The 19,399-nt window shown below is 51.8% G+C and overlaps 1 protein-coding gene across 1 annotated transcript in view; it reads right to left on the bottom strand.

Annotated features, from left to right (window-relative positions):
• Positions 1-9,595: 9,595 nt before the first annotated feature.
• The window catches only part of KDM2A (lysine demethylase 2A), an 85,067-nt gene continuing 75,263 nt past the window's right edge, over positions 9,596-19,399 (bottom strand). The window contains 6 exon segments of the mRNA XM_058689797.1: positions 9,596-12,559; positions 12,984-13,199; positions 13,767-13,925; positions 14,434-14,597; positions 16,310-17,025; positions 19,199-19,288. Of these exon segments, the coding sequence (XP_058545780.1) occupies positions 12,378-12,559; positions 12,984-13,199; positions 13,767-13,925; positions 14,434-14,597; positions 16,310-17,025; positions 19,199-19,288 (1,527 nt within the window). The 3' untranslated portion in view covers positions 9,596-12,377.

Genomic DNA, 19,399 nt, shown 5'->3' with positions numbered 1-19,399 from the left:
CAAGGTCCCTTCTCAGTGGGCAACACTACCATCCACCCAGGTCCCCGAGTCAGAACTCCAGGTATCATCCTCAACAACTCCCTCGTCCCCTGGCCGAATCTCTCGCCACACTCTCTTGTCTGGCCTGAGAATCACCTTCTTCTTCTTCTTCTTCTTCTTCTTCTTCTTCTTCTTCTTCTTTTACATTTTTTAAATATTTATTTATTTTTGAGAGAGAGAGACAGAGCATGAGTGGGGGAGGAGCAGAGAGAGAGGGAGACACAGAATCGGAAGCAGGCTCCAGGCTCTGAGCTGTCGGCACAGAGCCCGACGCGGAGCTTGAACCCAAGAACCATGAGATCATGACCTGAGCCGAAGTTGGATGCTTCACCGACTGAGCCACCCAGGCGCCCCTGGCCTGAGAATCTTCTTAAACTTGTCCCCTTCTCGGGATCCCCATGGCTGCTACCCTGATGCAGGCCCTGACCAGAGACGCCTCTCCCAAATCTAGACCTGATGGAGTTACTAAGGACTTTAGGATCTGCTGAGAGTGGCGGATGGGGGTTGGGTGCTCTAGGCAACCCCCCCCCCCACCTCTACTCAAAGCAGATCAGGTGAGCAAGTTCCTTAAGCCTTCTTCCCTGGCCGACTCCTGCGCATCCTTTTAAGAAAAGACCCATGGGCCGCCTGGGTGGCTCAGTCGGTTGAGCGCCGACTTCGGCTCAGGTCACGATCTCGCGGTCCGTGAGTTCGAGCCCCGCGTCGGGCCCCTGTGCTGACAGCCCGGAGCCTGTTTCAATTCTGTGTCTCCCTCTCTCTGACCCTCCCCCATTCATGCTCTGTCTCTCTCTGTCTCAAAAATAAATAAACGTTAAAAAAAAAAAAAGAAAAAAAGAAAAGACCCACCTCCTCCAGCCTCCCTGACCCCAAACTGTGTACATCTCCAATTGTGTTCTTAGCACCTATTTCCTTGATTTGAAAACATCATCAATTGCAAAATGTATCAAGTTTTTGAAGGGGGTGGGAGGGTGAAGCTTTATTAAATGTTTGTATCAATTGGAAAAGGCATCCTGATGTTGGATATGCTGACGCAAAAAAGAAAAAACAACTGTACATACAGTCTCCAAGTGTAACTGATGCTCCCAGTTCATCTTTTGCCCCAGGGCCCACCACAGGACCTGACACAGAAGGGCATAGTCTGTTCGATCAATGAATGAGGGACTGAATGAATGAGCTCCTCAGCCCAACGTGGCATATAGAGTTTGGGGGCAGAACAGGGCCAGAGACACACAAGGATGCCTCACAGGAGGCCTCTGGCCTCCCCTCCTCCTACCCCACCCGACTCTTCAACTCTCCAGGACTGACTACAGCCACACACTGGCCTGGGTTTTCTGGAACAGTCCCTATTTTAGTTTAGTTTAGTTTAGTTTTACTTTAGTGTTTATTTTTTGAGGGGGGGGGCAGAGGATCTGAAGTGGATTCTGTGCTGACAGCAGCGAGCCTGATGTGGGGCTCGGCTCATGAACTGTGAGATCATGACCTGAGCCAAAATCAAGAGTTGGATGCTCAACTGACTGAGCCACCCGGGGGGCCCCCAGCCCCTATTTTAAAAATTCTTCCTGGGGGGGCAGCTACATGGCTCAGTTGCAGCCCCCCCCTTTTTTTTTTTATAATTTTTTTTTTCAACGTTTTTTATTTATTTTTTGGGACATAGAGACACAGAGCATGAACGGGGGAGGGGCAGAGAGAAAGGGAGACACAGATTTGGAAACAGGCTCCAGGCTCCGAGCTGTCAGCACAGAGCCCGACGCAGGGCTCGAACTCACAGACCGCGAGATCGTGACCTGGCTGAAGTCGGCCGCTTAACCGACTGCGCCACCCAGGCGCCCCGAGCCCCCCCTTTTTTAATGTTTATTTTGGAGAGAGAGAGAGAGAGCAGTGGGGGAGGCACAGAAAGGAGGACAGAGGATCCAAAGTGGGCTCCATGCTGACAGAAGAGAGCTGGATGCGGGGCTTGAACTCACAAATGGTGATATCACAACCTGAGCTGAAGTCAGATGCTTAACCGACTGAGCCACACAGGCACCCTGCCACTCTTGATCTCCGGGTTGTATGTTCAAGCCCCATGGTGGATGTAGAAGTTACTTTTAAAAATACATACATACATCAGTTCTTTCTGATGAACTTGTCAGACTAGAATCCCTGTGGGTTCTGAAAGGCCAGCCACCTGCTCCAGGAGGTGGCCCTACCTTCTCCTCCCCGGCTGAAAACCCTACGCTACCCCTGCTCAGGCTCAACCCACATCCCCAGCAGGCCTGAAGCCGGGGTCCTTTGAGAGAAAGCCAGCCTCCAGGGCAGCCCTCACTAAATCCTGAAACCCCAGAAAGCAGCTTCTGGAGCCCTGGGTGGGAAGAGGTTGAGGTGCGTCCTGGCCCTGGGGAGGCAGGTTTGGGGGGTGATGCTGCCCTCTAGTGGTTGAGGGAAGGTTGATTGTAAATTTGTTCTTTTCGTCCTTTTTTAAATTTCTCTTTTTTTTTTTTAATATTTATTTATTTATTTTGAGACAGACAGACAGACAGACAGAGGGACAGAGAGAGAATCCCAAGCAGGCTCCGTGTTGTCAGTGCAGAGACCGATGTGGTACTCAATCTCATGACTTGAGCTGAAAATCAAGAGTCAGATGCTTGACTGACTGAGCCACCCAGGCACCCCAGTCATTCTTTCTCTTAAGCCTTTGCCCGGTGCCCAGACCATGGCAACCTCCAGCTGGGATGCTGGGGGTGAAGGAGAAGCGGAACCCCATCTCTGCCCAGCTGGCAGACCCACAGACGACACCATCACATGGCATCTCTCCCAGATGACTAATGGGTATTGCAAACTTAAAGCATCCCACACGGAGCTCCTGCTCCCCACCCCACCCCCACCACCCAGCCCGTCCAACCTGCTCCCCTCCCACCTACCCATCCCAATTGTGGTTCCTCCTTCTTCCAAACACTTGGGAGTCATCCTTGATTCCTCTCTTCCCTTGCCTGCCCCCGCCCCCATGTATCCTCATGCTGTCATGAGGCCTGTCCTGTTGACTACCTGGCGTGTCTGTCTCCGAAGTATACCCTGAGTCCTTCCACTGCACCCCGCTAAGTCTCATCCAAGTCCCACCACCTCCTGCCTGGTGCTGACACCTGCACCGGCCTCCTCACTGGGCTTCCTGCCCCTCTTCTAGGCCTAAATCCAACCCCACCTCCTGTGACTGCTTCTGTACTAAGAATAGACACCCCCACCCTCCAGGGCCTGTAAGACCTACACCGTCTTGCCCCAGCCTGCCTCTCTCACTCTATTCCATTTCCCTTCCCCTTGCCTCTTGGTCTCTGGTCGGTCTGGTCTTCCCTCTGTCGCTACACCACGCTAAGTTCATTTCCACCTCTGGGGTTTTGACTTCAGAATTCCCCTTGCCTGAAGTGCCCTTTCCCTCCTTTCTGACAAAGAAGGCTCCTGCTCACCCCTGTATCTTGTGGTTGAGAGGTTCTCAGAGGGGTCTCCCTGGGTGGTTCGTTGTGGTCACTGTTCATTCCTCACACCTAGCATGGTGTGTGGCACAAAGTTAGAGTCACAAGGAGAGACAAGATTCAGTGGTGGCCCAGTCCAGTAGCGAAGACTCTCTAAATGTATACCTCCAATTAAGCTGGTGAGAGCTACAATGTAAGGAGGTGGGGTGCTCAGAAGAAGACAGGGGAAGGGTTGGAAGAGCGTCAGGGAGGGCAGGGGAGAGATGGGGAAAGTCATGAGCTTGTGTACATGTGAGCATGAGTGAGGTTGGGGTGAGGACTGACATGTGCCAAGACCCAGGAGTGCAAGTTCCTTCTTGCTGGGGCCTCCTAGGCTTTGAAGATCCGGGAGGATAAACTTGGGGCCTCCCTGACCTCACCAGGAGTGTCGGGATTGACCAGGAGAAACTCCTGCCTAACAGGGACGGCTACCTCTCTGATGTCCAGAGCTTAGACAGTGCCAGGCTCTGGCTGGGATGCCAGGAGTTCGCTTCATTCACTCACTCAGCCAACAATATTTATTGAGCTCCTGCTACATACTAGGCACTGGTACTTGACCTTGAGTATCCAACCTAGGGAGAGACAAACAATGACCTTACAGGCAAATTACACAGAATAATAACCACTGACATTTACTGGGTTCTCACTGTGTGCAGGGCACTGTCGATAGAGCCCAGATGATCTCATTTAGCGGGTGACAAATTATTATAAAAGCCAGAAGGCTTCTTAGGTAGTCAGGGAAACTTCTGAGGAAGGGCGTTTTTGCTGGAGCCACAAGGATGGAAGGAAAACAGCTTCGTTCGGGGCAGGGAAAAGAGCTTTTCAGTTATGTGGAACAGGAAGTACGAAGACCCTGAGGAAGGAAAGGGCTCTCTTATATGGGAGGCTCCACATCTCCAGGACGCAGGTCCTATGCTTCCTCCCGCACCGTCTAAGGCCCTTCGTGGCCCCTTGGCCCCTAGGCACCGGCTCACAATCCGGGGCCGGGCTTCCAGACAGCTGGCTCCGCGCGACCCGCTTTCCCGAGCAGCGCCTCTCCGTGGAACCCTCGGGAAGGTCATACAGTCTCGCACTGCCCCTGCCCAGCCTCCTTTTCCGCCTCAGAGCCTTAGCCCGGATTTGGCCTCGGCCAGTGGCCCCGTCCCGCCCCACCCCGCCGCACCCCGCCGCACCCTGCCCCGGCCTGTGGCCCCGCCCCACCCGCCCTGTGGCCCCGCCCTGTGGCCCCGCCCCTCCCCGGCCTCGGCGGCGCCGCGCACCCGTCCTTCTCTAGCGCGCGTGCGCGCCGGCGTCCCCTGCTCCTCCTGGCGCTGAAGCACGCCGTGATCGCGCCGAGCGCGTTTGTCCCTGGACGCGTCTGGCCCGCGTGTAAGTGTCCGAGGCGCGGCCACGCTGACCCCCGTCATCTCCACGCTGTGGCCAGCGGGACTTGCAGTGTCCGGGAAAGGGAGGATGTGTGTGGAAAAGACTTGGGGTCGAATGCTAGTGTCACCTCGTAGTGCCCTGGCTGGGTGCCCCAGGCCAGTTACTTAACGTCTCTGAGCCTTGCCCTCCCAGCCTGACCTCACGGGATTGCTTTGAGGATTAACGAAGATGCAGTGCGTGCAGTGGTGCGCTCGGGGAAATGGCTTGCTGAGTGGTCATTGTCACATGTGGAGTATTTGGACCTCCCTTGGATCTCCCTCTAGGCAGCCTCTGTGGCCTCTTTTCTCTCATTTCTTTTCTTCCCTTTCCCTTTCTCTCCCTCTTTCTCTGCCTTTCCTTTTCTGGATCATTTGGGGGTGTTTTCCCTCTGTGTCTCTTTCTGCTTCTGTTCCTTCTGTTTTGCCATCTTCGCACTCTCGTGACACACTCTGGGGGGGACGGCAGCTGGACCTTCCTGTCCGCTGTAACTCTCTGGAATGGGTATTTGGCAGAGGCAGAAACTGGGTCACAGCACTAGGCTGAGAGCAAACTCAGGTGCCTGCTCTCACTTTCCTGCCCACTAGGGTGTCAGCTCTGAGCTTTTCCTTCCAGGCCTGGGTACTTGGAAAGGTGGAGGTAGGACGGGTCTCCCCAGCCAGCAACTGCCAGGCCTACTCTGTTGCCTCCCCAATGGCACTTAGCACAGAACTGGCCTGGGAGGGAGGAGGAGAGCTAGGATTGTTCCTCCTCCTCCGCCCCCTGACTAGCTATATACCTGTACCTATAGTGCAAATGAAATGCGGGGCCCCTTGTTTAAAAATTATTAAGATTTCAAGATAGAAAGAAAGGAAGGAAGAAAGAAGGAAGGAAGGAAAAAGGGAGAGAGAAAGAGAAAGAAAGGGAGAAAGAATGAAAAAGGGAGAGTGAAAGAGAAAGAAAGAAAGAAGAAAGTAACGAAAGGAAGGAAGGAAGAAAGAAAAAGGGACGCTCAGTCGGTTAAGCGTCCAATTTTGGCTCAGGTCGTGATCTCACGGGTCATGGGTTGGAGCCCCGTGTCGGGCTCTGTGCTGACAGCCTAGAGCCTGAAGTCTGCTTCGGATTCTGTGTCTCCCTCTCTCTCTGCTCCTCCCCTGTTCATTCTCTCTCTCTCTCTCTCTCTCTCTCTCTCTCTCTCTCTCTCTCTCTCTCGAAAACAAAAGATTTCAAGGTTTTAAAAAAAAGGGACGCCTGGGTGGCTCAGTCTGTTAAGTGTCCAACTTCAGCTTGGGTCATGATCTCAGGGTTTGTGAGCTCGAGCCCTGCGCTGTGAGCGAGTAGCCTGCTTCAGATCCTCTCTCTCTCTCTCTCTCTCTCTCTCTCTCTCTCTCTCAAAAATAAACATTATAAAAAGAATTCAAGATGGCAATGGCAGAACATTAAACTGAGGAACCAAGTGTGGGGGTCCTGAGTACAGGGCCCTGTGACAGTGTAGGTCACTTACCCATGGGGTCAGTCCTGCCTCCCCCTCCCATACACCCACCTTTCATTACGCTCAGTAAATGCCCTTATCCCACCATTCCTGGTACAGATGAGGGTGTGTTGAGCTACTTAAGGCTAACCCCCGTCCCCTCCCCCCCCACCCAAGGAGTTCGAGGAGCCACGGGAGAAGGGTGGATGCTCAGAGGGGCACGGGAGAGCTGCAGCAAAGGCAGTAGTCTCTGGCCCAGTGCTCACATACATCCCAGCTTTGCTGCTGACCCCAGGGCCCTCACTTCACCTCTTGAGTTTTGGCTTTGTCATGTATAGAATGAGGACACCTGTCCCCTGGGCTGGGGTGTGAGAATGAAATGGCATCATGTGTACGCAGAGAGGCTAGGGAACTAGGTGGATAGGACTGACTCAGGGGCTAGTCTTAAGGTTGGTTTTATTAGCCAAGACACTTCAGCTAAGTTGTTCAATATCCATAACCCAGTTGCTCACCTTTAAAATGAGGATAGGGGTGCCTGGGTACCCGGCTCAGTTGTTTAAGCGTCCGACTCTTGATTTCAGCTCAGCTCATGACCTCACGGTTGCTGAGACTGAGCCCCACGTGGGGCTCTGTGCTGACACTGCCGAGCCTGCTTGGGACTCTCTCTCTCCCTCTCTCTCTGCCCCCCCACCCCCCCCCACTCCTCCTCTCGAGTGTGCGCACGTGCACACACGCATGCCCTCTCTTCTCTCAAATAAATTAAAAAAAAAATAAAATGACGATAATAATGGTACGCTTGCTGTGAGGATTATAGGAGTAACTACATGTGAGCGCTTAGAACAGCGGCCAACACATAGTAAGGCCCACTAGGTGCCAGCTGTTTTTACTACACTCTTGTTGCCTGCCAAAGGCACAGAATGTCCAGGTTAATCCTTTTTGATTGGAGGGGAAATGGGAAGGGCTTCTGGAAGAAGAGATGTTCGAAGGAAGATTTTCATAGTTGCAGTGAGGGTAGCACATCTTTTTTTTTTTTTTTTTTTTAACGTTTATTCTTTTGGGACGGAGAACGAGCGAGCAGGGGAGGGGCAGAGAGAGAGGGAGACAGAATCCTCAGCAGGTTCCATGCTGTCAGCAGACCCTGATGTGGGGCTCCACCCCATGAACCACGAGATCGTGACCTGAGGGGAAACCAAGAGTTGGAAGCTTAACTGACTGAGCCATCCAGGCGCCCAGAGGGTAGAACATTTTAAACACAAGTTGTCGTTCAAGGTCTGTTAGAAGCACCTACCGTGTGCCAACCATGGTGCTTCCCATTTTACAGATGCCAGTAGCAGGATGAGTTTACTGAGTTTAGATATGACCCTGGAGGATTACATAAGTTTTTTGTGTGCATCTGAGGAAGATTAATTCATAGATGAATGCGGGCTATATTGGATAGAGCCACCCCCCCTCCCCCCCAAAGAGGCTAGTGGCATTAGCACGTGAAAGAAGGGTAAAGATGTATGAGGTGATGGAAAAAGTGAAGTTCGAGAACATGGCAACGGATGGACTGCACCGGGGAGGGATGGGCCTCTGGGGATCCGAGCTCTTGGGAACGTCACCTATTAGGTGCCAAGCTCTGCACCAGCCACCGTGGACGATGTGAGCAACGCAGACTCCTCTCTGTCCTCGTGGAGCTTCCCGGCTAGCTGGGGAGATGACCTCTGCATCCCCAAAGCTAGTAGGGTACTGTGGGAGCACATGACCCAGTCTTGAACAGGAGGGACGGTGGCTTCCCAGAGGAAGTAGCAGATAAACTGAGGCAGGTGCACCAGCTGAGGGAACGGCAAAGGCCCAAGGAGGGTGGACTGAATAGTTAGGTATGGGTGGAGAGGAGAAGGAAGGGCAAATGTTGAGTGAGGAAACTGAGGCCTTTATCCTGAGAAACACACTAAATGGGTTTTAATCAAAGTAGTCAAATCGGTCTTTTAAGGAAAATGTTCTGGCTGCAACATGGAGGACAGGGGTTGGAGTGGAGGCTGGGAGCCTCATGCTGTGGTCAAGGTTCCAGACAATGGTGGCTTTGAGTAGGGTGGCAGAGATGAGATAAGCGAGAGGCAGATGGGTTTCTGAGATGGCTAGGACGCAAAACTGACACCGTTCCTCCCCCGGCTCTGGCAACATCCAAACATGGCCACATCCATATCCGTCCTCAGGAAACCGACATGAAATCAGCTCCTTGTCCAAGACCCTGTCCTTTTCTAGAATGTGCAGAATTGTAGATGGTCATTAACTGTCAGCTTGGGAATAGGATGGGCAGGGACTCCCCACTCCCTTGAAGATAGTGGTGGGAGGAAGGACTTCCCAGATGGGGGTTCAGCTCTCCTGAGATGCCACAATCGGGGCGAGGAGGCAGTCGGCTGGCAGCACCTGGCACACTGGCTAAAGGCTGCGAGCTCGTACTCAACAAGCCAAGTGGTGAGAAGGAGCAGGATGCAGTGGGACAAATGCTGACTGGAGCCTGTCTGGCCCAGACCTTGCTCGGTGACCTTGAGCAGGCAGTGTCGAAGGGCCTGTTCTGCAGCTTTAGTGGATGGAGGTTGGCCTCGAATCTCCAGAGATGGCAAGATTAGAAATCCCCAGGCCTTCTCAGGACAGCACCGTGGGAGAGGAAGGGGGACTGCAGGGGATCAGGTAATCACACTTAACATTTTCACATCCATCAGAAAGTTCACCTTGATGAAGTAAAGTATCATGGTGTTTCTAGAAGCAAGTAATGCTGTCACAGAAGAAAAAAAAGAAAAAGGCAAGTACTACAGGCGCATAGCAGTTCTGCTGCTTCTGCTCAGAGGAATGAAGCAGGCAACCTTGGCCTCCAGCACCAGAGCCTGCACGACCTTCTCTTTCACGCACACACACGCCAAGGCAGAAAAGGTTTTGTTTTTGTTTTTGTTTTTAAAACCTTTTTATTAAAAAAGCAAAACAACCCCCCCCAAAAAAAACCAAAAAAAACAACCCCCCAAACCCAAATCAAAATATTTCCCATCGGAGTCTATTTCTTTTTTTGTCTTTTAAAAATTTTATTACACAAATATCTCCCATTCCCACGTGTCAGAGGAAAGAGGTCCTTGCTCTTTCTAAAACCAATAGTGGAGAACGTTTAGTTTAGAAAACAAAAGTCCAACTAGGTTCCCTCCTTCCCTGGCCCAAAATAACCCCCATGTGTCAAATGAGATAGCAGGACTTGCCCCCTTAATGCTTACATTTAATTTAAATTTTTTAGCACAACATTGGAGATTGACTCTAAATCAGCAACAAAAAATATATATTTACAATATTTCTCCGAAAAACAAAAAAACACAACCAAACCCTTTAAACATAGTGACTTTAGGAGTTTTATTTATGGAGCAGTTATTTTTTTAATCACCAAGTGATTTTATATTATATATATATAAATTTTCTTCCTTTCCTTTGTGGTTTTTCGCCCCGGTGCTCGGAAAGATGGAGGCGGGGTGTCTGGCCCTGCGGTCTGAGGAGGGCAGGCTCTCCTGGCAAGGCCACATCTCAGAGCAGATTGCAGGAAATGCGATGGGACTCCCGGGATCCTCTGTCCCCAGAGACATTTCTGTCCTCCACACGGACCAACCCTCACCTCTAAAAACCGTTTCCCCCCTTCCAGTCCCAGAGATAAAGGAAACCCGGCAAGGGCATAGGTCCAACTGCTGCCACTCCTGGGCTCCCCTTTCCTGCTGACCAATTTACGTGCACGGTAAAAATGCTTGTTTTTCCAAACCAAAAACAAACCAAAATTAAAACCAAAACCCCAAAAAACCCAAACCATCAGCTTGGAAATTTCTGTGGATGAAATGTCCCAAAGTCAGAGGCACTCTCCCGGCACAATCCCTGCTCTGAGGGGGTCTCTCCACCTCCCCTTTTATAAAAAGACAACAAAACAAAACAATCTTTTCAGTACTTTCCACAGGAGCAACCAAAAAAAGGCAGGAAGCTTCCAATTATAGGTCATTAACAATAATATTAATAAGGTTTTTGCTCAATACCCAGGGTTCTTTACAGAGAAGTTCCCCTAACTGAGGCACTCTGGAATAAGTCACTGGCATTTCCTCAAAGTTTCAGCCCCAGGTTACTGGGGCCTGGAGACCGATGGAAGGGGCAGAGGGTCGTGGGAGCAGACTGCTGCTTTTAAGGAGCAGCCAAGAGAAATCAGCAGATTGGAAGAAACAGACACAATGCCACCCCTTACCAGGACCCAGTTTTCTCTCAGGAGGCCAGTCAATGCCAGGGTCAAAGCTGGGCTAGGTGGCAAAGAGGGGGCCCCTCTGCCTCTATTGCTTTGGAAGTGGCGAGTGTGCAGTTGGCGTCTCTCCTCAAGGTGGCTCACGTTTCAGACCCCCGGGGCCTGGGCTCCGTCCCCTCCCCCTCCCCTGTAGGGTTTCCTCCCCCCGGAGGGTTTTGGGAGGAGGCGAGCCTGAGGCTGGGCTGCAGGAAAGGGGCCAGGAAGGGAGGGGCCGGAGGACGAGAAGGCGGGGCAAGGTTGTGCTATCGCTATCCTCACAGGTGGGGAGCAGAGTGCAAATCCGCATCCGTCCTTTATAAGCTCTTGCCACAGGCTGCTGCTATTGAGCATCTCCTCACACACTTAAATATTGACCCAAAAGAAATTCCGACCTTTCTTTCCTTTTTTTTTTTTTAAAGTGCAAAAAGCTCTCTGCTGCCCTAGAGAGAGGATCTTTGGACAGGCCGTTCAATGCAAAGTAAAAGGGGGCAGCTGATGGGGCTCAACACAGGGCGGTGGGGTGGGAGACACCATGCTCCCCTCCCTCCCTCCCTCCACACACACGTGTAATACACTCAGCCACACACACAGAGGCACATGCACACCCCCTTCCACGGCTGCAGGCAGAGGGCAGGTGACTGGCTTCAAAGCAGGACCCCCCTCCCCCCGACAAGGTGCCAGATCAGTGAGCCACTGGGGCTAAACACAGGCCTGGGCTCTGGGGGCTACACCCACTGGAGACCCAGAGCCTGCTGGGAGGCAGGTGGGACCGAGCCCAGCTCTCTGCTCTCCCCAGCCGGGGGATATCGGCTGCTCCCTCTGAGGACACGCATCCTGGGAAAGTCCTGTCCAGGCAGGAAGGAGGAACATGTGGAAAGGGCAGTGGGAGGCTAACGAGGGAGGGGAACAAGGAGATGGTGCCTGTCTCAGAATCTGCCTAGGAAGCAATAAAATGGGGGTGTCCCTGGGGTACACAGTTCCGGCTCCTCTGAAGAGCTTCAACCCCAATAAGTGCAACAAGGACCTCGTAGAGACTAGCGGGCAAGTCTGGGGTGGGGTAACCTCATTACGTGAACCACCACGAGCATCGGACAGGATCAAGCTACAGGGAGGGGGAGAGCGTGGACACGGATGAGAGGTTTTAGACACCTCAACAGCACCAGTATGATCGGCACGGGTCTAGCCTTCCCGGGGCTGCTGCCGGCCCCTCCTGCATACGCGGGGAGAGTGTGGTAGAGGAGAGACACGCACTGGACACCACAAGGAGAACCTGGCCATGGAGACAGGGCCGCTTTCTTCCCTGGAAATTTGCTCAGAACCAGGCACGGCTGGGGACCACGGATGGGGAGAAGGGCCCCAGGGCCCAGCACAGATGACGGCTGCACAGACACCCCAAACTGAGAGCCTGGCCTCCTGGCCGGTGAGTGAGCGGGCGGGCGGGCAGGCGAGCAAGCGAGCAGGCACCTTGACAGCACAGAGCCTGTGCTTTCCCCTCGGATTCGGATCAATTTGCTTGCTACTCCTTCTCCTTAGGAGGGAGAGGAGCAGGCAGGTAAGCCTGGTGTCTACCACCCTCTCTGCCCAGCCTGTAGGGAAAGGGCTCAAGGGACAGGAGAGCAGAGAGGGAGTGTGACGCTGGCCTCAGAGCCCGTGCAGGGTCGGGGAGAGAGGCTCTCCTGGCTGGGGAGTCAGGGGAAGATCGGTTTCCTGTTCAGTCTGGGCTGTGTGTGTTTTAGCTGATCTTCTGTATCAGCTTCTCGTCAGACAGGCAGTAGAGACTGTTGATGGACAAGTCTGAGATGAAGTGCTCGCAGGCTTTTCGAGTGATCTGCTTACATCCTCGAAGGTCAATCAAGGTGACATTGGCGATGCGCCGTAGGTAGATCAGGGTCTGGTCTGTCAATTTATTGCAACCTGTGGGGAAAGTGACAACGAGGACGATGCTGGGTACATACTGCCACAGGCGCCTGACTCTGCCGCTCGATTCCCCAGCTCTTTCCTTTAAAATGCTCAGCAAAAGCCCTCTGTATCTTATAACTACCTGGCTCAGAGACGGGAAGTGCCCCCCGATGCCTCACTCCCTGCACTGCAAAGCTGACCAGGCTGTGGCTGGCAGTTGGCCATGACCTTAGGCATCTGACAACTACTTGGGCCTCCACCCCCATCAGTTAAAACAGAGAGCGAGAAATCAATGTCCTTGTTCAGGTGTGAGGAAACGAGTTAACACAGTTCGGTCAACAGACCCAAGTTCATTGTTTTACTGGTCAAGTTCCAGGGAGGGCTGGGCCCTCCAGGAGGCACGGGGTACCGTCTGTCATGAAACATCACAGCAGCATACCTGCCATGTTGAGCTCTGTGAGAGAGTAGCGAGTGGAAGACCCGACAGCGGTGAGCAGATTGGAGGACTGATCTGTCAGGTGGCTGCAGTGACTGAGGTCGAGTCGAGAAAGGAGGGGCATGTGGCGAATGATGAGGCGAAGTGTGGCGTCCGTGATGTCAAGGCCTGCCAGCCGGAAGTCAGTCATGTTCCGGAGCTTGCTGCGATTGTCCTGACCTGCACAGAAAAGAACCTAGGTCAAAACTCTTAACTCTGGTCCAGCTCCAAAGCCTCAGGCAGCTTCAGCTCCTTCCTGGCCAGGCCTTCTTGCAGCGGTTGAGCGAACTGCCCACACCCAGCCCTGCCTGTAGTGAGCAGTGTGTGGGGGCAGTTTCTAGGAAACCAGACACGTTTTCTTTCTTCCCAGCTGCTAGATTATGCCTCACTTATAGAGCAAAAGGGTATGTGTGGAATGCTCCACCCCTTTCCACACTCCCACACTTTTTTAGACCATAATGCAAACAGCTTTCAGGGTTCCACCTCAACCATGAAGCCTTCCCGGCCTTCCTCAGGATTATACTCTCTGGGCCCCAAACTCCAATACCCCTGAGACGGAGTAGTCCCTCCTTTATCTGCAGGCAGGTAACTGGCTGTAAATAGCTAACCTTGAGTCCATTGCTCTGTTCTCCATTTGCACTCATCCACAGCATCATTTGTAACACTTTTTTAGTTTCTGAGGACAAAGTCTGTCGAAAGACAAAGCTACCCTCAGGTGACCACAGAGAAGTCAGGCCCAGAGCACACCTGGTTTATCAGCCGGTGGAGTCAGCAAGTCCCGAATTTGAGGGTCCTTGATTCCCACTGCCCACCGAAGATCAAGGGTCCTGAGAAGGGGGCAGCTGGAGGTGCTGAGGGCAGAGACTGCAGACCAGGAACAGCCCGCTAGGAGGAGGTCTTTCAGTCCTGCAGCGGGAAGAAACAGACATGCAATCGTATACTCTATCAGCACATCCAAAGCCTCAACGACGAGCTGATGTGACCACGGTAAAATGGATTCTCAGTCTAGAAATCCAGTTCAAAAATTCCTATGGTCTCCTATATGACATCTTCTAGCTTTGGTGGTAAAACCAATTACTTAGTTCCTACAGGAGCAATGTAGTATGCGAGACACTGTCTTCCCAAGACCTCAAAATGCTGAGGGGAACAAAGCATTCTAAGGGGCTGATCATGGCAACATCTTACTCAAATCTCTTCAGTGGTTGTGTTGAGAAGACCCATTCTCTTCATTGTCCGGGGCAATGATTGGCTAGTCCAGCTAGTCTGGGGTGCCGCCTGGGGACTGGCAGTTAAGGTGGCCCTGGGTGAATCCCTTGTTAAGCAGAAAGACAACAATGGAATGGGACTGTTGCCCTGAATTGCCCTAAAGCAGTTTTAAGCACTGCCTGCAACTCAGCTTTCCCTGCCTGCTCACCTGGCAGTCTATTGACGAGCCACGTCAGTTGTTTTTTGGAGATGTTGGTCCAACTGAGGTCCAGGCTAACTGGTTGCCTCTTGATGATGCCACTGAGGGCCTGGGGTACAATAGCCTTACACCTACTCAAGTCAATTTTTGTCCAAAGTCTCTTGTCGCAGCACCTGTGACAGAAGGAGAGAACACTAGCCGTCAATGTGATACTCCTTGTCAGAGGAGCTCCCATCAAAGGGTACTGCAGGCTTCTAGAAAACACAGAGCACCTGGAGTGTCACCCTCCCCAGGTTCTTCTATAAGCAGACAAGGATCATGCCCTGCTGGGTTTTTTTTTGTTTTTGTTTTTTTAATCCTCAGACAAAAGGGCCTGTCCTCTATGGCAGCCCTACAGGTTAAGTAGTAGGCAACTTGACCAGTTCACTGATTTACTTTGGAAGGGCTGGGAATACAGCGCAGTGGTTAGGAACACATGACAAACAGTATATTATACTCTCTCATGTGCATTAAAATGGTATGGCTCCCCAAAGTGTACATAAGGAATTATTTAAAAAATTGACTTCCTGCTGCCTGAAGCCTTAGGCTTGCCTTCATTCTCTCCTTTGTCAGTCATACCCAGCTGCCTGAGATGCAGGCGTTCCTCAGCATATCTACAGTCAGTCCTCCTTTAAGCTCTAGAAAGAGCCCACTACTGTATCAGGCAGAAAGAGGCTCTTTATTATCAGGCCTGGAGAGTCTTCTTCCCATCTTGCGTTTCTGCCTCAGGGCTATCTTTATATTCTCTGGTCCAGTCCAGACCAGAACTGAAAGCGAAAGGCCTGCCTTTCCACTGCAATCTACAGTCCACAGGCCACAAATAGCACTGCAACATGCAGGCTTCTGTTTAATATTTTACAGCCCCTGCCTCCCAGCCCAGCTCAGAGTCTGGTTGGCAGGGGAAGGGGAGACAGCACATAATGGCAGTCTTATGTGGCTCAGCCTGGAAACTGAGGAATAGAGCCAGGCAGGCCCACTAGCTCTACAAAGAGAAAATATTAGGAGAATTTGGGTAGATCACATATTAATTCAGATTTGGGAAATAAAACTAGTGTTTGTAAAGAATGAGGTCTTTATTTAAAGACTGAAAATATTTCACCAGTGGCACATAAGACTTCTATGGCAGAAACAAGCTGCTTATGATAGAGCAGTGTACCAGAAGCCCCTGGAAAAAGTGTTAAAAACAGTTTGCTTGGCTCCACCCCCAAAGCTCTGACTCAGGCCATATTGAAACGGACCCTGAGAATCTGCGTTTCTAACATGACCCCAGGTAATGCCAGTGGTCCAGGCATCACCCTTTTGAGAAGAAATGGTAGGTCTTATTGGGATAAGAACAAACAACTGGAAAACTGTGGAAACATTCAAATTTTTTGAAAAGCACGTCCACCCCTTTCATTAGATGGAGAGGTAATTGAGGCAGGGGCTTAAAAGCAGTCATGTGTGTCACCAATAACAGTGACTATCACATCATCACAGGCTCTCAACAGATGGGTGATGAGTGCAGCTTACTTGAGGGGGAAAACTGTCGCAGCTCCGTGGACTGAAGTTTCAGCACAAACTATATAAATCCATCCCCCAGATCAGTTTCGTATGTTCAGTAAAAAGAGAGATGGGAAAGGTCGGAGCAGGGAGAGGAAGCAAAGGGCCACATTCCCCTGAAGGGCCACACCTATAGGCACGACTGGCCACAGATATAACAGGACCCACTGTCTAGGGAACAGACAGAGTGGATTCAATCCTTTAAGACCCAGCAAGCCTCCAGATGCCAGGACGCATGCAGTTCTCTTATGGAAAACCTGCCACCTGCTCCCATACCCCTATTCCTGATCCCTGTATCCCTGCTCACCATTTATACCACGTCTTGCACACTCGCATACATTCACAAAGTTCTCTGCGGCTGAGGTAGCGGAAGACAGACATCCAGACCTCCCGCTGCATCCAGCTTTCGTCTCCATCCTGAGCCCAACTGCCCCGGCCATTCAGCCTGGCTGCACCCCCCTCCTCTGCACTGTCATCTTCCTCCTCCTCCTCCTCCTCCTCTTCCTCCTCCTCTCCCCCCAGCCCCTCCTCATCCCCACGCTGGGGGGTTCGGGCTGGGCAGTGCTGTACTAGCACGCGGGGGGAGTGGCGAAGGTTGGCAGAGGAGGCCGTGATGGCCTGCAGCTTGGGCACAATGGATGTCCCGTGGAGCTCTTTGGTGGGCCTCTGTAGCGTGACAGTGAGGTACGATCCCCGGATCTTGGCTTTCTCAACTTCAGACAGCTCCTTTTTGCCGCTGGGATTGTTCTCCTTTTCCCGTACCATGGTGCGCTCTGTGGCCTGCAGCCGCAGCAACTGCCGCCGTTTGAAGCGCTCATCCCGGCTGGCACTGTGGTGGTCGCTGGGGCCAGCCCCAGGGGATGACCGAGTCACCATACCCCGAGGGGAAACCGGGTCATGGATGAGCTGTAGCATAGAAGTGGGTGAGTGAGGCGGGGGCGTGAGGGGCTCGTCGCAGCTCCGCAGGGGCCGCAGGACTTTGGCTTGCACGGATTCTTCATCACTCTCTTCCATTTTCCGCTTCTGCAAAACAGGTCCCCCAAAAGCCACATCAGTGCTTTCTCCAAAACCCTCTACATTTACGGGGTGAGCCTCACTACTGCTCTCAGGAGACTAGAGAAAAGACAGATCGCCGCTCGTCTATGGGGAAAGGGGTACCTGCATGCTACAGGGTGGTCACCTCCTCAGAGTCTAGTCTGCAATCTGCCTGGATCAGCAACCGAGCTCAAGTCTGTGCTGAGAAAGCTGATTACAGAACAAAACCCTTAAAATAGGTCACTTGGGAAATCTACCTGTGACAAAAAGGTTTGTGTTCAAGTATAGAGGAGTGAGATCCAAATTTGGGCTGCACGATTCCACAGCCCACCTTATTCATCTCTTGCCCCAATTTCTGGATTATAATTCCCTGGATAAAGATACGCTTTAAAGAGGCCACAACTTTACCCCTATGCAATCGGACCGTTTTTAGTTCTATCTCTAATTTAACTCCTTCACCCAGGAGATGCTTTTGATAGAAGAGAGATGCCTGTGGTAGAAGAAAAGCAGTCTACATACACCATTTAAACTAGAACGCAGAATCTGACAGAAGTAAACACCACTTTTAGCTCCACTGGTGTCTGAGCTGGACTCCACCAGGCTGCTTCTTCCACTCAGCACCCTACCCTATCCTTAGAGACCAACTGCATGGAATATAAAGCAGAGAATGAGAACCTCTGAGGAACCACACTGCTCCAAAGGAATCTACTCTGGATGAAAAAGAGGAATTTTGGTCCAGTGAAGCTGACATTCCATAAAGGTCCACGACCTCATCCTACGCCGCTTGTCTCCCTCTGGGGCCACCATGACGCCGCCGTGATGAGGCTGCACCAGTGTTCCACTAGGGATCAGTGAGCAGTGGTTCACACTTTCCTCAAGGAGACGGTTTCTGTCCCTCAGCAACAAGCCTGCGCCCTTTCCTCTACATTCATAGGGCACTGTGGTTGGAAGAGAATGACTACCTTGTGGGTGCTGGCTTTTACAATGCAAGAAGGCAATACTAACATACAGCCACCTGGGGCACCTGGGTGGCTCAGTCAGTTAAGCATCTGACTCTTGGTTTCGGTTCAGGTCATGATCTCATGGTTCGTGGGTTCGGGCCCTGCGTCAGGCTCTGTGTTCACAGCACGGAGTCTGCTTGGGATTCTCTCCCTCCCCCCCACCCCCTGCCCCTCTCCAACTTGTGTGCACACATGTGCTCTCTCCCTCTCTCTCAAAATAAATAAACTTAAAAGAGATAAAATGAGGCATCTGTCCCCCTACCTGCTGTGGCAGGCAGGCAAACACCACCACTACTGCCTTCACTGTCGTCAGTGAAGAGAAAATGTTTAAGAACCCCTAGTTTAAGAACTTGGGATAAGGAGAACTTCAGCACTAGTCCACTCTAGAAATCCCTGCCCTTCAAAGATATATAGAATGAAAATTCAGTCACCTCAGTACCCAAGTGGGAAGAAACAGACAGACCAGGAAACTTGTCCCTACTCCTGTGCAATGCGCCTGGAGGAGACCACTGGGCCTGGATGGCTGCCACTAGGCCAGCTGCCTCCTCTGTCTGTGCCCTCAACAGGTCTTATTCCTCCTGGCCTGATCAACCAGAGTCCTCTTGGCCCTTTGGTATTGCCCATCAGGCCAGCAATGTCAGCTACTCAGGGCCAAGGTCATGGCACTGGTCCCCTTGCAGGGAGGGGCTGCCTGTGTAGGGGATAAGGGTAGGGTTTTCTGTAGGGCCATAAAGGTGAAGAGGACAAAAATGTGAGCCCGCTTAACTGGAAACTCCGGCACACCACTGTATTTACTAGCTGCCTCAGGTCACTGCCTTCCCTCTAGTTTCATTCCTCAGGAGCAACCGTGCTCACCTCACTGCCCTCCTCACACAGCCTAGCTATGCTGCCCCTTTTTCTAGGGTCTCAGAGTGTAAGAGGACCTCAGCAATTTGCAGACCCCAAGTGGAACAATATTCAGTAACACAAAAACTCAAACAAAAGAAAAACAAATAATTAACCGAAGAGGGGGGAAAAAAAGTTATCAAACAAAATACAAAATCATCTCCATGATCAGAAAAACCATGCAAACAAAGACGCAAAGGCAAACAGACTCTAGCCATCCCCTAAGCTGGACGTTTCTTTTCTTCTCCGGTGCAGTCTGGATAAAGCTTCCTTACCTGGGCTTTCTCTGAGTTGTCCTCCTGGTAGCACTTTGGACACTCCCAGCAATTTGGCAATTCCTCATTAAGCAACCCCTCTCCATCCATCTAGAGGAAGACAGAGATGTTAAAAATCTGTCTCATTAAAAAAAAAAAAAAAAAAAAAAAAGCCTGTTTCTTAAGGCTCCTTTATCAAACAATAACAGCCACATGGTTGGG

The sequence above is a fragment of the Neofelis nebulosa genome, chromosome 10, assembly GCF_028018385.1.
Source record: "Neofelis nebulosa isolate mNeoNeb1 chromosome 10, mNeoNeb1.pri, whole genome shotgun sequence".
Taxonomy (NCBI): Eukaryota; Metazoa; Chordata; class Mammalia; order Carnivora; family Felidae; genus Neofelis; species Neofelis nebulosa.
This window is presented reverse-complemented; position numbering and strand designations above follow the sequence as displayed.